This window comes from Lithobates pipiens, unplaced genomic scaffold (genome assembly GCF_037356315.1).
Source record: "Lithobates pipiens isolate NorthernLeopardFrog02 unplaced genomic scaffold, aLitPip1_a1.2 Scaffold_22, whole genome shotgun sequence".
Classification (NCBI taxonomy): Eukaryota; Metazoa; Chordata; class Amphibia; order Anura; family Ranidae; genus Lithobates; species Lithobates pipiens.
In genome coordinates, this window is record NW_027507784.1 from 146793725 (window position 1) to 146808855 (window position 15131).

At 43.3% G+C, this 15131-nt stretch overlaps 1 protein-coding gene across 4 annotated transcripts in view; it reads left to right on the plus strand.

Annotated features, from left to right (window-relative positions):
• MAP3K13 (mitogen-activated protein kinase kinase kinase 13) overlaps window positions 1–15131 on the plus strand; it is a 230377-nt gene that overhangs the window by 138356 nt on the left and 76890 nt on the right. For all 4 annotated transcript variants that reach the window (XM_077448443.1, XM_077448442.1, XM_077448441.1 and 1 more), the window contains one exon: window positions 1966–2523. In XM_077448443.1, coding sequence (XP_077304569.1) covers window positions 2046–2523 — 478 coding nt within the window. In that variant the 5' untranslated portion in view covers window positions 1966–2045. The remainder of the gene's footprint in view (window positions 1–1965; window positions 2524–15131) is intronic.

A 15131-nucleotide genomic window follows, 5' to 3' on the forward strand; every position in this document is an offset into this window, starting at 1 on the left:
GCGTTTTTCAGGCGATAAAGGGCTAAAAATAGCGCATGGAAAACGCCTCCCCTGCAGCCCCAGTGTGAGAGCCCGAGTTCTTTCACTCCGGAGTGGTGCGCTTGCAGGACGTTAGAAAAAGTCTTGCAAGCAGCATCTTTCGGGTGGTGAATACACCGCTCCTCCACTGCTCCAGCCTTTGGAATCAATGGGCACCGCTGCTGGAGCGCCTGCAAAGCGCTTCAGCAGTGCTTTGCGGGCGCTATTGACCGTTTTTTTGGTTGAAATCGCCCTGCTATCGGGCAAAAAGCGCCACTATTACAGCGCCCCGCCACAGTGTGAAACTAGCCTAAATGTTTTTACAGGTTCAGTGTAGTTGGGCATCTCTGAAATAATTATGGTTATTTAAAAAGGTAGTGAAAAGTTCTGGGCAAATACAAATTTAGGGCCTGATACAAATTTAGGGACTAGATGATGTGCAAATTCACAGTGAATTTGCTGCAAATCTGCACCGCATCAAAATCTCAACATGTCCATGTGAACTGATTGCGGAGCTTGCAGTTTTGCAAGTTTGCAAAATGCAGCACAATTTGCAGAATCAGATTGCATGGGTGTGAAAGCAATTGCGATCTGATTCCAGTGCGGACAAAAAGAACGGTCCTGCTAGATTTTGGTCCAAATGCGATGCAAATTCAGCCATACAGTTTGTATTCGCATCGCACAGACATCGCATGTGATCTGCACAATGCGGTGCGAATCACATGTGATGTCTGGCATCGCACTAGTGTGAACCAGCCCCTAAAGTATAACTAAGGGCAAAACTTTTTTTTTTTTGGATAGAGTGGAGAGGGATTAGAACACCTGTCAGGTTGTTGTCTGTGCCGTATCAGGGAGATTCACCCACTCCTGTTTACCATTATCATTGAAAATAAAAGTACAAGAAAATCACAAATTTTGGGTTGTCCCCAGAAAAGTAATCGAGGGAAAATCTTCCAATGGGGACACTACTTCTGTTGCCCTGGGGGTCCCCAAGGAATTCCCTTAATTAGCAGGGATTTCTTGTCCCTTCCTGTTTTGGCTTTGAGCCAGGAAGTGAAGGGAAATCTCCCCAATGAGACAAAGATGGCAAAAATAAACTATATGTGGATTAAAACCTCCCTTACTCTATCCAAAGTGGGAAAAAAAGTTTTGCTTATACTTCTATGTGTTACTAAACCCACAACAGTAAAATCGGTCTATATATGCAATAAAGCCTGCTCGTTATACTCACTGTGGAACCTAAGGGGTTAATCGTCTGCATTGTGTAAAAAGGCTGTTTGATTCCGTCTTCTCTAAACCTCCCCTTCTTCCACTGCCCCCAAAATATTTCCTGATAATACAGAGCCAGGGGACAAGGCTACACATGCTCAGTTTGGTGTGTATTGCTTGAGAGTTTTTTCTTTTCTTTTGGAAAGTGCATGTAATCAGCACAGGGCCAATCAGCACTGCACAGATAGTCTGTGCAGAATGAAAACTCCTCCTACAAGCTTTAAACAGACACTCATAGAAGTCACAAGGCTGCTATATACTGCTGATGAGAAAAGGTATTTAGCAGTTTATATTAACTAAAATAGTTGCATTTTCATGTTCTGAGTACTTAGGGAGACTAGATATAGTGAATGCAGGGTCCTGGGTTTAGTAACACTTTAAGCTCAGATTTGATATGAAAGATCAACAAACAGATTGTGTTGGTAAATGTTGTTGCTGCGATGGGGTGTGGGGCCAGGCTGAGATTACCTTTATACCTTTGAGGGTATCCAACCACCTTGAGGATGGGTTGTTCTCATCAGAGCAGTATAGAATACCTTGCTACCTTGTAAGTAATTGCAATTTGCTCTTATTACATAAGTCTGTGATTATTGTATATGCACGCACACAGCACTTCACTGCATGCTCATATTTTTATCGATTATTAATAATTATGCCCTTTTCTTCTTCTGTTTTCAGATCCATGTAATCTACATTCCAATACAAAGCAGAGCTGAAGGAACCACCCGGAGAAACGGTGTCTTGGGGGTGGCTGCCCCATGCACATCAATGGTACAATGGCCAGTCCGCACAAGCCCTTGAGTTGGTCATCTTCTCCCAATCTTATTGTTGACACTATAAGGGAAGATAAAGATTACATGTTGGGGTTTGGTGATCCAGCTACTACAAGTCACCTTCAGCCTCCAGAAAACCAAGAAAAGTGTGATAACCTAGAAAATGCCAGTAGCCCAGGGACGGCCGCTGTCCTAACCTCCATCAGTGAGGACTCGAGAGACCAGTTTGAAAACAGTGTTCTACAGTTGAGGGACCAAGATGAAGCAGAGAATACTGCACCTCAGGGCACCAGCCATTCAGGAGATGGAGGCAGTAATAGCGGCCCTGAAGATTTCAAGATACATTTCAGCCGTTCAGGAAGTAACAATGGTGGCTTTTTAGAAGGACTTTTTGGCTGCCTCCGACCTGTATGGAATATGATCGGCAAGGCTTATTCTACAGATTATAAACTGCAACAGCAAGGTAAGAAATCTATTGACATATAGGGGCAGATTTACTAAAACTGGAGAGTTCAAAATCTGGTGCAGCTCTGTGTGGCAACCAATCAGCTTCTAACTTCAGCTTGTTCAGTTAAACTTTGACAAAATATCCTGGAAGCCGATTGGTTACTATGCATAGAAGCACCATATTTTGCACTCTCCAGTGTTAGTAAATCAGACCCATTGTACTTTCATCATAAAATGACTGTCCTGTTTACCCTGAACATTACTAACTTGTATATAACATGACTAACTTTATCACTTTCAAGTTCCTTACAAAAAGTGAAAGGTATACAGAGATTGATCTTACATAATGTTTGACACTGAGCAACAAATACATTACCGCAGAGGTTTTGTAGTTCTAGATCCCGCTAGAAGATTAGGTGGTTACATTTTGGACTTTGTGTTGTCCAAAAGTTACCGCCACAAAACGATGGTTCTTGATTGTTATTTCAAGAACAAAGAAGGAAAAAAAAAAGATACAATATAGAAGCTCCTGAAATTAAAAAGGAGACAGACAGGCCTCATTTACATGGGTGCTGAGACCTTTAGGGCCAGTTCACACCACACAAAAACACATGCAAAGTAGGTTATATGTTTATTAATGGCATAGTTTAAACCAGTGCTTGCAGTTCCAGTGTGTTCCAGTTCCATAAAAAAAAAGCAGAACATGCTGCATTTTTTCTGCACTGGACTGTAGTGGAACGCTGTAAAAAGCATCAAAAATGCACTGGAACGCACCAAAAATGCACTCAAACACACATGTACTTATTTAAGGTTAAGAAAAAAGAGGGGAAAAATGCACTGGACTGCATCAAAAATGCAACAAAAACGCATCAAAAACACACTGGAACGCATCAAAAACACACATGCAGAAAAGCATCCAGAACACATCCAGACTGCGTTTCTATGGTGGACTGGTCCATAGTCCATGAGTGGGCTGTGTGTTTTTTTGGCTTGGACTGCCAGGTTCAGGCAGCCCACTTAAGGCCTGGTTCACACCTATGCAGGCTGCAGTTTTCATATTCCAGGTGCATTTTGCTTTTTCAATACACATTTTTTATCCATTGAAGTCTATGGAACCAAAAACCAGAAAAAAGTCCCTGGCCCTTTCCATAAAATGCACAGATGTGAACATGACCCATAGCAAACCATGTTAAGTGGACTGTGTTGTGTTTCTGCAAAGCTGTAAATGCACTAGGCTTGTGCAAATCATTTCGTAATAAATCGAAATTCGGCCGAATTTTGCATCTTTCGGACATTCGGATGCATCCTAATGTCCGAATAAAAAAATAACGAATAACAACGAATACGAAATAAATCTAACGAATGAATTCAACATGATTCGGTAATTCTTTAAAGATCTAATGAAACAAAAGGTCAGCTCAAAGTAAATCTTATAGTCCAATCAGCCGATTAATTTTGTGCCAGAGGATGGATTACTGGCAAAGTGCATTCCTCAGACTGAGTTAGAAGGGTGTTGTATTGTATTTGAACCGAGGAGAAGAGAAGTTGTCATTGTGTGTGTTAAAAGAGTCAATAAACAAACGACTTTGCAAACTACAAATCATTATCACAAATGTCTATACATACATAAATAGTGAATTTCAACTAATACGAACGAATGAATTCGACACTCTATGAATAATAACGAATTATCCGAAAACGTATTAACGTAACATAACGAATATAACAGAACGAAATGATGTATTTTACGAATGACACTGAAACTAAATGAAATTTTCCATTGTGCACAAGCCTAAAATGCACTAAAAAATGCATAGGTGTGAACCAGGCCTTAGTGTATGGGGATGCAGTGTATATGTATATGGACACAGCAGATCATCCCAATTTGACAGGCATGTGGGTGAGAGGCCCCAAATGCAGATGTGTGCATTCAGTACCGCCCACCTGTACACCTTTCAAATTGGGACCAGCAGTTGGCTGTCTGCATGCACCATCTGGCAGCTTAAAGCACGTCCCATTCATGGACTATGAGCCTTAGCGCCTGTGTGAATGAGGCCATAGAGAAATTTGATTTTCTAGCAGTCTAGCCACTTACATACTCGCAGTGTTGCATCTAAAGCTGACCATGCAAAGCTCAAATTTTGGCTGATGCCTGCTGAATTGGACAAAATTCAAGCTGTGGTGCAGCAAAAGTGGAATTCAAAATTCAAATAGCTGAACAGTAGATACAGTCAATGTTAGGGTATTCAATCAGTTGCGGGTCCTGAGGCTACCTGAATAAAGCCCCGCATACACAGGCAGAATGCCGGCCCACATTCTGTCCGTCTGTATGTTGGTCTGTCCGACAAACCGGCCGTTTGGGCGAGTTTCTGTACGAAAAAACTGTAGTGTGTACCAGGCTTAACAATAGCCAGCAGTGTAGATTCCTCCTACCTCACTGTTTAGCGTGAATGGGGGAATGCATAGAATTTCGTATGAACCATTAATTTCCATTTGCAATACTACTAATGTATACCCAACTTTATTTTCAAGTAGTCTCTAGACTTGAAGACTTCCATTTGGAGAGAAAAACTGTAAATAATGATGACAGTTGCACAGTGCACAGCTAAACAGCTCTAGGGCAGCTTAGATAATGATCTTATGTCTGTAAGGTATCCACCAGCTGAGGCTTTTCTGGAGATAAAGTGATTAGACATGTTGTCTGATTGCTGTTGGTTCAGCAGAAATAACCTGATGCTGAATGCCTCCCCACCTCTCTCCATAGGCCTAAAGGTTGTCTTCTTCATAGACATCTGAGAACAGTTGCACACCATGCACAATTTGACTGCCCTGAATTGCTTGTTTCCCACCCTGATAGCAGGGCGTTTTGGAACCGTAGACATGGGATCATTGCTTGATCTGGCCGGTGAGCTGCTGGATCCGGAAAGTCACGCCTCTTGGTGATTTCATGTATAACAGTTTTAAGAAACATGGGATTTCTTATAAAAACAAGAAAGCATAGCCTCTCATAGCTCACTCCCACGTGGGTGGGGCAATTCACATATATGAACAATACAAAGATTACCCACCTCTTAATTTCGCTACCCAGAACTAAGAACCTAATTTCTGACACTTAGGTTAGGAATTTTGGTGTACACGTGTAGCAGGTACTTCTCCAGGCTGATTGAATCCATGGGGGAGAGAGCTGCACACAGAACTGTTCATTTTGTAGCCTCCCTATTGGAAGATACTGAGAGCCAATCATCAGGGAACAGCAGCAAAGAACTGTGAAATATGTCTCAACACAAGACAGCCTGACTGTGTGAGGGGGCAGGACTGCAAATCCCAGGCTGCACTGCAGAAAGTCAAGAGGATTGTGGGAGAGACTATAAAAACCACAGGGAGAACCAGGCCGAGAGGCCTTGTTTCCTGGATCCCATCGGGAGAGCAACCCTCTGTTGCTGTGTGAGTGGATTGCGTCTTACCAAGGGCCACACAGTCTGCAGCTCCAGCCCAGAGGAACAGAGCCCACATGCTTCCAGAAGGATGCTCCGACATCTGCAGCCAGGAGAATCGGTTGATCCCTCTTTGTAAGACTGCTGAATGCGTACAGGATTGGTGAGGGGGCTTTGCCCAGGAATATTATTGCCTTCCATAAAACACCACACCTGAATACTGTGCACAGAAACCTGTTATCCGGATCACATAGAGGAGTGCTATATCACAGCACAAGCTATTTTACAGTCCTTCTAATTACACTGTTACATTGAAGGACCCTTGTACACAGAGCTCCTACATGCCGGTGAAGAGAACAAATGCAAAGCTTTGCTCCTAGAACATTATTGTTGTTGCTTTTAAAGGGGACACGCCAATGGTGTTTGTATTACTTTGTGTGTGTATTGGAGGTACTAGAGACCTGGGGTTCCCCTTTGGCCATAGTATTCTACATCAATCAATAGCTTGTTTGGGGAGTCCATTTTATCTGTGTATGTTGTTGTTATTCTTTTAGGCTGCTTTCACACTGAGACGTTCTACAGGCGCTATAGCGCTACAAATAGCGCCTGTAAAGAGCCTCTCCTCTCACTCCAATGTGAAAGCCCGAGTGCTTTCAAACTGGAGTGGTGCGCTTGCAGGACGGTAAAAAAAAGTCCTGCAAGCCGCATCTTTACAGCGCTCTAGGATCGGTGTATACACTGCTCCTAAAGCGCCCCTGCCCATTAAAATCAATGGGCAGCGCCGTCAAACTACCAGCAAAGTGCCACTGCAGCGGCGCTTTGTGGGCGGTTTTAACCATTTTTTTTAAAGCGTCTCGCTAGCGGCCGAATAGCGCTGCTAAAACAATGGTAAAGCGCTGCTAAAAATAGGGTCACTTTACCGCCGACGCCTCCAACGCCCCAGTGCGAAAGTAGCCTTATTGTTGCATTGTATTATTGACTGTTTTGAGAACTGTTTCAACCGAGTCCTGGCTACTTATACAGGACTTGGCTGACTAATATTACTTTAAACCTTTCGCTGGTCCAAGTAAACTTGAGAGAGCAGAACTGAGTTTGTGTGTTATTGATGGGTTATTCCATTAATCACATTGCTAGGTGTGCCAGAGGGGCTGGGACAGTTCTTTGGGTTTGAGAGACAGAGTAACGGACTGAACAAACAAAAGCAGCTCCTTCGGGGGTATCGCTATACACATTTGCAGATAATTATGAAGCGACACCACCACATCAAGGTGTCACCCTACTTTATTATGTAAGCATATAAACTAGGTCATATTTAGCAGTGAATAAATTGTGAACTCTGATTTGTCATGTGTTTTATCATGCATTTTGTCATTTTTTTTAAATTTACCTTTTTTCATTACAGAAACTATTATTGCTCTGGGAGTAATCTTTCTTTCAAAAAATTATTCATATGGGGAATCTGCCAAAAGTCTGGCATCCTCTCATAAGTAGCCTACAGCAAAAGCATAGTGCAGCTCTACTAAACAGACAACAGATCCTGCATATGTAATAAGCAAATGTTTCTTGTGTACATAAATGGCTACAAACTATGTGCTGATAGAAGGGTTTATTGAATACGAATACTCACCGTGAGAATGACTTTAAAGTGGACCTATCCCTAAAATCTAGTTTGGCTCTCTAATGGTGGCCATAGGGCCCTTTCACACTGATCAGTTTCTGATCATTTTTTCAGTTAAAAGAACTGGAAGAAAAATGCATGATAAATGCATCCTTTTAAATCCTGTGGAACTCTTAACACCGGTCAGTTGCATTTTTGGCCGTTTCACACTGCTCTGTTGCAAAAACGCAGAATCTTCTGCTTTTTTTAAAATGAAAAACTGATCAGTGCGAAAGGGCACTAACATGCACCAAAAATGCAGCAAGCATGACTTTTAAAAACACAGCTGAACGGTGTGAAGAGTTCCATAGGATTTAAAGAGGAAGTAAACCCTGATGGGTTTACTTCCTCTTTCATTCCCTGCAAAGGTAAAGCATAATGGACTACTATGCATCGCATAGTAGTCCATTATGTGTCACTTACCTCACACAGGAGCCAGCGAAGTCACCACTGCTCCCTGTAGTCCGGAGCATCCATCTTCTAGGTGGGTCTCGCTGCTCCGCCGCTGTCATTCGGCAAAGCCACAATGACGTCACTCCCGTGCATGCGCACGGGAGCCGCCACTCGCGGCATATCGCCGGTGACCGCGGCGCGCTCAGTGCGCCTGCACGCCGCTGTCTACGGCGCATGCACCTTAGACATCGGTGCCTGTCTTTTGGCAATTATCTCCTAAACCGTGTAGGTTTAGGAGATATTTCTTGGACCTACAGGTAAGCCTTAATCTAGGCTTACCTGTAGGTCAAAGTTGGTTGTAAGGGTTTACAACCACTTTAAAGGGATGCATTATTCTTTTTTACAACGGAGCCATGTGAACACAACTGAAATGCCTTGTACATAAGGGCGGACATTCCGACTACAAAATCCATCTGATTTTTTCCGACGGATTTTGTCCCAAACTTGTCTTGCATACACACGGTCACACAAAGTTGTCGGAAAATCCGATCGTTCAGAATGAGGTGACATACAACATGTCCGACGGGACCATAAAGAGACCAGTAGCCAATAGCTTTCATCTCGTAATTTATTCTGAGGATGCGTGGCACTTTGTGCGTCGGAATTGTCTACACACAATCAAAATTTAAACGATCGGATGTTGTTGTCTGAAAATTTTAGATCCAGATCTCAAACTTTGTGTGTCGGCAATTCCGACAGAAAAAGTCTTATGGAGCCCACACATGATTGGAATTTCCGGCAACGCAGTCCGATCGCACATTTTCTGTCGGATAGTCCGACCGTGTGTACAGGGCAAAACACAACTGACCGGTGTGAAGAGTTCCATAAGATTTAAAGGGATGCAATTTTTCATGCATTTTTCTTCTGCTTTTTTTAAACTCAAAAACTGATCAGTGTAAAAGGACCCATACAGAGAATGAATAATATCGATTTACTGGTTAAACTATAGAGATCCTGCAATTGTTCAAATAGCGTAACTTTACTACTCCTGGAAGCTGCTTGCACCACAGCCGTATATCCACTTTTAACTAAAGGGTTGACAGTTATTAACCAAAACAAAAATAAAATAAGGTTCTGTGCTACCCAGAAATCAACAGTGTTGTGTGTATGTAATGCTATCAGAACAAAAAAAAGGAACTTCCTTTTAAACAAATGTCCATTCAGTGTTAAAATATATATACTCATTTATCATATTGTGTCCATTGTGAAAAAAGTCCTTCAACCATATCTTTATGCAGAAAATGTTGCAATCAAAAGTGTCACTAGTTGTTCAGTGCTTCTTCTGCCAAACCACAGTTTCTTCTCCAAAAGGGATTTGTGATGAACTACAATACACCTCCCAAAATGACCTTGTGCTCCTACCCAAACTATGCACTCACTGGAATACAATGACCCTCTTAACTCAGTAACACAGGGGTCTGGGCAGCAGGGGGAAATGTATGGTGCACAAGGAGAGTGATCAGTGTGGCAGGGGGGCAATTACTAAAACCAATGTCCTGTATGGTACGAGAGTCATACAGGGGATTGGTTCCAGTAATTGCCTCCATGCTGCACCAAGCACCCTCCCTGCCCACATCTGATTACCCTCCATGCCCTCATCTGATTCACCCTGCTGGCCCAGGCCTTGTACAATGTCGGTGCTATATAAGTACCTGTAATAAATAAGCTGATTATGCTTACAATTATATCTTCAGTATAAAAATTAGACCGACATTATCTCTTGTTAAACGAAATAACATCAAGAACACAATTTTTCCATTTAATGCAAACCTGCCTGCTTTGTAATAGTTCAGAACAGGCTGCAGCAGTGCAATACATCTGTAACCTGTGCATACTGTTCTTTGACCACTCCAGCACTGGTGATGTCCCTAATGCCCAACCTCCATCAGAACACTGTGTGATTTATGTTGAAGGCTGGCCTGCTGCATTGCATACATTCCTATAAACTCATTACATAAATCCCCTAAACCAATGCTAAAAGTGAATGCTTAACATATGAGGTGGAACTGAACTGTGGAAAAAAAAGTGGCAGGCAGAGAACAAGAAAAAACTGTTTTTCCCTTTTTACAGATTTACAGTGCTTCTTAGAAGTAGGGCTTTGCTTTCTCATGTTAAACCTTCCAGCTAGGAGAACAGCAAGCAACTTAGTAGTGACATCACCAAATCTTACTCCAAAACTCCCAAGACTAGCAGTCAGAGGCAGTAACGTCTTAGACCTCATGCAGCAGGTATACAGATATGATGGTGTGGGCACAGGAGTACCTAGGCACACTCACATACTAGGGAGTGTTCTGCTTTTTCTTTTGGAGGAATTCTAGAGAAAAGGTACAATATTCATGATAGTGTTAAACTGCAGGTAAAGTGATGGTAAACCTTGTCTTTTTTTTCTTCTTTTTTTAATAATAAACGTCATACTTACCGGCTTTGTGCAGTCGTTTTGCTCAGAGCAGAGCAGCCCTGAACCTCCCCTTCTGGGGTTCCACCGTAAGCACTCCTAGCTCCCCCTCTTCAGTGAGTGCCACCATAGGAGGCCGCTTCCTATGGGGGCATTTGCGCAGGCTCGATTCCGAGCTACTCTGCCTGTGTCCATAGACACAGACAGCACAGTTCGCCCACACCCCCCAAACTCCCTTGTCACAGGATTTGGTTGACAGCAACAGAAACCAATGGCTCCCACTCCTGCCTCTGTGCCCTGTAAGGAGAGGGAGAGCCCTGAACCTCCCCTTCTGGGGTTCCACCGTAAGCACTCCTAGCTCCCCCTGTTCAGCGAGTGCCACCATAGGAGGCCGCTTCCTATGGGGGCATTTGCGCAGGCTCGATCCCGAGCTACTCTGCCTGTGTCCATAGACACAGACAGCACAGTTCGCCCACACCCCCCAAACTCCCTTGTCACAGGATTTGGTTGACAGCAACAGAAACCAATGGCTCCCACTCCTGCCTCTGTGCCCTGTAAGGAGAGGGAGAGCCACTGCTCTCAGACACAGTGCTGGATCGAGTTCAGTCTCAGATAAGTCTTTAGAGGGGGCTAGGGGAGAATGCATTTAGGTAAAAAAAAACCTTCTGCGTTTAGAGCCACTGTACCATTTCTAGATGTTTCCCTAACAAAGCAAATCGCTGTTTGAGTTCAGGTCCACTGTAAATTAAATGAATTTTATTATACAGGTCCTTCTCAAAAAATTAGCATATTGTGATAAAGTTCATTATTTTCTGTAATGTACTGATAAACATTAGACTTTCATATATTTTAGATTCATTACACACAACTGAAGTAGTTCAAGCCTTTTCTTGTTTTAATATTGATGATTTTGGCATACAGCTCCTGAAAACCCAAAAATCCTATCTCAAAAAATTAGCATATTTCATCCGACCAATAAAAGAAAAGTTTTTAATACAAAAAAAGTCAACCTTCAAATAATTATGTTCAGTTATGCACTCAATACTTGGTCGGGATCCTTTTGCAGAAATGACTGCTTCAATGCGGCGTGGCATGGAGGCAACCAGCCTGTGGCACTGCTGAGGTGTTATGGAGGCCCAGGATGCTTCAATAGCGGCCTTAAGCTCATCCAGAGTGTTGGCTCTTGCGTCTCTCAACTTTCTCTTCCCAATATCCCACAGATTCTCTATGGGGTTCAGGTCAGGAGAGTTGGCAGGCCAATTGAGCACAGTAATACCATGGTCAGTAAACCATTTACCAGTGGTTTTGGCACTGTGAGCAGGTGCCAGGTCGTGCTGAAAAATGAAATCTTCATCTCCATAAAGCTTTTCAGCAGATGGAAGCATGAAGTGCTCCAAAATCTCCTGATAGCTAGCTGCATTGACCCTGCCCTTGATAAAACACAGAGGACCAACACCAGCAGCTGACATGGCACCCCAGACCATCACTGACTGTGGGTACTTGACACTGGACCTCAGGCATTTTGGCATTTCCCTCTCCCCAGTCTTCCTCCAGACTCTGGCACCTTGATTTCCGAATGACATGCAAAATTTGCTTTCATCCGAAAAAAGTACTTTGGACCACTGAGCAACAGTCCAGTGCTGCTTCTCTGTAGCCCAGGTCAGGCGCTTCTGCCGCTGTTTCTGGTTCAAAAGTGGCTTGACCTGGGGAATGCGGCACCTGTAGCCCATTTCCTGCACACGCCTGTTCACGGTGGCTCTGGATGTTTCTACTCCAGACTCAGTCCACTGCTTCCGCAGGTCCTCCAAGGTCTGGAATCAGTCCTTCTCCACAATCTTCTTCAGGGTCCGGTCACCTCTTCTCGTTGTGCAGCGTTTTCTGCCACACTTTTTCCTTCCCACAGACTTCCCACTGAGGTGCCTTGATACAGCACTCTGGGAACAGCCTATTCGTTCAGAAATCTCTTTCTGTGTCTTACCCTCTTGCTTGAGGGTGTCAATGATGGCCTTCTGGACAGCAGTCAGGTCGGCAGTCTTACCCATGATTGCGGTTTTGAGTAATGAACCAGGCTGGGAGTTTTTAAAAGCCTCAGGAATCTTTTGCAGGTGTTTAGAGTTAATTAGTTGATTCAGATGATTAGGTTAATAGCTTGTTTAGAGAACCTTTTCATGATATGCTAATTTTTTGAGATAGGAATTTTGGGTTTTCATGAGCTGTATGCCAAAATCATCAATATTAAAACAAGAAAAGGCTTGAACTACTTCAGTTGTGTGTAATGAATCTAAAATATATGAAAGTCTAATGTTTATCAGTACATTACAGAAAATAATGAACTTTATCACAATATGCTAATTTTTTGAGAAGGACCTGTATAATCCTAGCCCTCTCTCGCATTCAACCAGTAACTGAGCTGATGAAATGACACTAATAGAAGTATTACTGCCCAATCCTAACCGTGCTACGCACATGATTCATTTTAATATGGCTGTGATCAATATTTTGTGAAGGTCCTTTCTATTTCATTAGCATAATAGTTATATTATAGCATTTTCATACATATCATGTGTTTGTGTACAAAAATAAAACAGCAGTCCAGTCTTGGGACACATATTATCTTGTGAAGAAGGCCCATGGCATTATTGTACCACACACTGTTGTATTTTCTCTTGTTGGAGAGATGCAGTTCAGTTTGTGTGTCTTGCTGGATCCTGCAGAGCAGATGGCTGACCCCCTCCTCTTTCACTGACTATTGTCTGCAGCAGCAGGACACCGATTATAGTTCTTATTGTCTGCTATTGAGCGAGGAGCCTGTGTGTCAGCCTGTGACCATGTCACATAGTCATGTGGAGGGCAAGGCTGGGGTTGAAAGGTGGGAGCAGGGTCTAGGAGAACACAAAGCTGATAATATCTGTTACTGTCAATGCCTTTCTGCTTGCAGTCAGTATTGTAGGAGCAGTTTGTATATAATTTGTATATAGAAAGAGAGTTTGTTTTCCTTAAAAATAGCATATGTCAGATCCCGCAACACTGGTGGGAGAATAGTAGCATAAAAAATGCGCCCAGAGCTGCATTTTGATAATGTATTTAGGCACATCAAGCGTTTGGGCGTTCATTCATTCCATTAGACAGAATATTAATTTACTCTGGCCACTGAAATTAATGAACTCTCATGCGCAAAACATGCCTAGCGCGTAGGCGCGTTTGGTTTTCTAATGAAACGCTCCTCTCCTGAATGGCAGCCATAGTTTTTTTTCCTGTCTGTAAATGCCTATATGTGCAAGGAAAAATACGCTAACCTGGAAGGGCATTTAAAGGCAAAAAAAAGTCAGACGCCCTCAATAGCAGCGTTTTTGATGCCCATTGTGCATGAGGCCTAAAGTGTACTCAATGTCAAATATAGTCTAGTCACTACCATCACTATGTAGGCAGAGGTTAAAGTGGTAGTAAACTACTCTCCATTTGTATTTTAACCTACAGGTAAGCTTATGATAAAGCTTCCAGGTAGGTTAAATTAATATTTCCGAAACGTTCACCGCTTAAGAGATATTCTAGTAGTAAGCAGCAGCTGGTGATGTCACCGGTCCATGCGCTCTGAAGGAACGGCATACTCATGCTGTTCCTTCAGAGCCCTGTGCCGCAGCTGTGACTCCCATGCGCATATGCAGGAGTGACGACATTGCGGCTCGCCCATTTAAGCAGCACACTAAACCGGAAGGAAGACCGGGGGAAGATGGAATCCTCTGTAGCGGTGACAGCACGCTGCTGGAGGGCTTAGTTTCTAGGTAAATATTTCATAATGTGCTCATTGCTGACCTGTAAAAAATTCATTATTTGACTGTTATGTGAACTACCTCAATAAAATTGAGCTAGACTGAGTATATGGCTTCTTCAAGTGTCTGGAGTGGATCCTTCGTAACCCATGCTGTCGTGAAGTGGGATAGTGCCTTGTTAAGCCAATGCTAGACTATGCATTTCTTGAGGAACACACATGGAGAACTAAAATTCTGGTGAACCAACATGGTGCAGACCTGGTCGGGCTAGGGGGTGGTGGAGGATAGAGAAGTGAGGGCTCTATCCTGTAACCACATGAAGATGTCTGCCTTGAAGCAAGTAGTCTCCCCAGCTAGAAGAGTGTCGCTGCAACAGGAGACCAGAAGTATGGTGAGTGGGTGTACAGGGCACTCCATGTTTCTGACATACCATATGTGCGGATACAGTGGTGTATAGTGAGGGCTGTGGAATGTGTGAGACCTGTGACCTAGACCTTAATCCAACCTGATCCAGGTAGGTTCCAGAGGAGAGTATGTGGGCGACTCTGTCACGCGTTCATGACCTGCTCACAACCATCACCATCACTGGCCCAAATCATTTGGTGGAGTAGGAATTATGGTGTGGTGTAATTTTTCAAAGTTGGGCTCAGCCACTTAGTTCCAGTAAAAGGAGCTCTTAGACGTCAGCATACCAATACATTTTGGACGATTTCATGCTCCCAACTTTGTGGGAACAGTTTAAGGATAGCCCATTTCTGTTGCAACATTACTGCAAACCAATGCACAAAGCAAGGTCCATAAAGACATGGATGTTTGGGGTGGAGGAACCTGACTGGCCTGCACAGACTCCTGACCTCAACCCGATAGAACACCTTTGCGCAGACTACGAGCCAGGCCTTCTCTCCAACATCACAG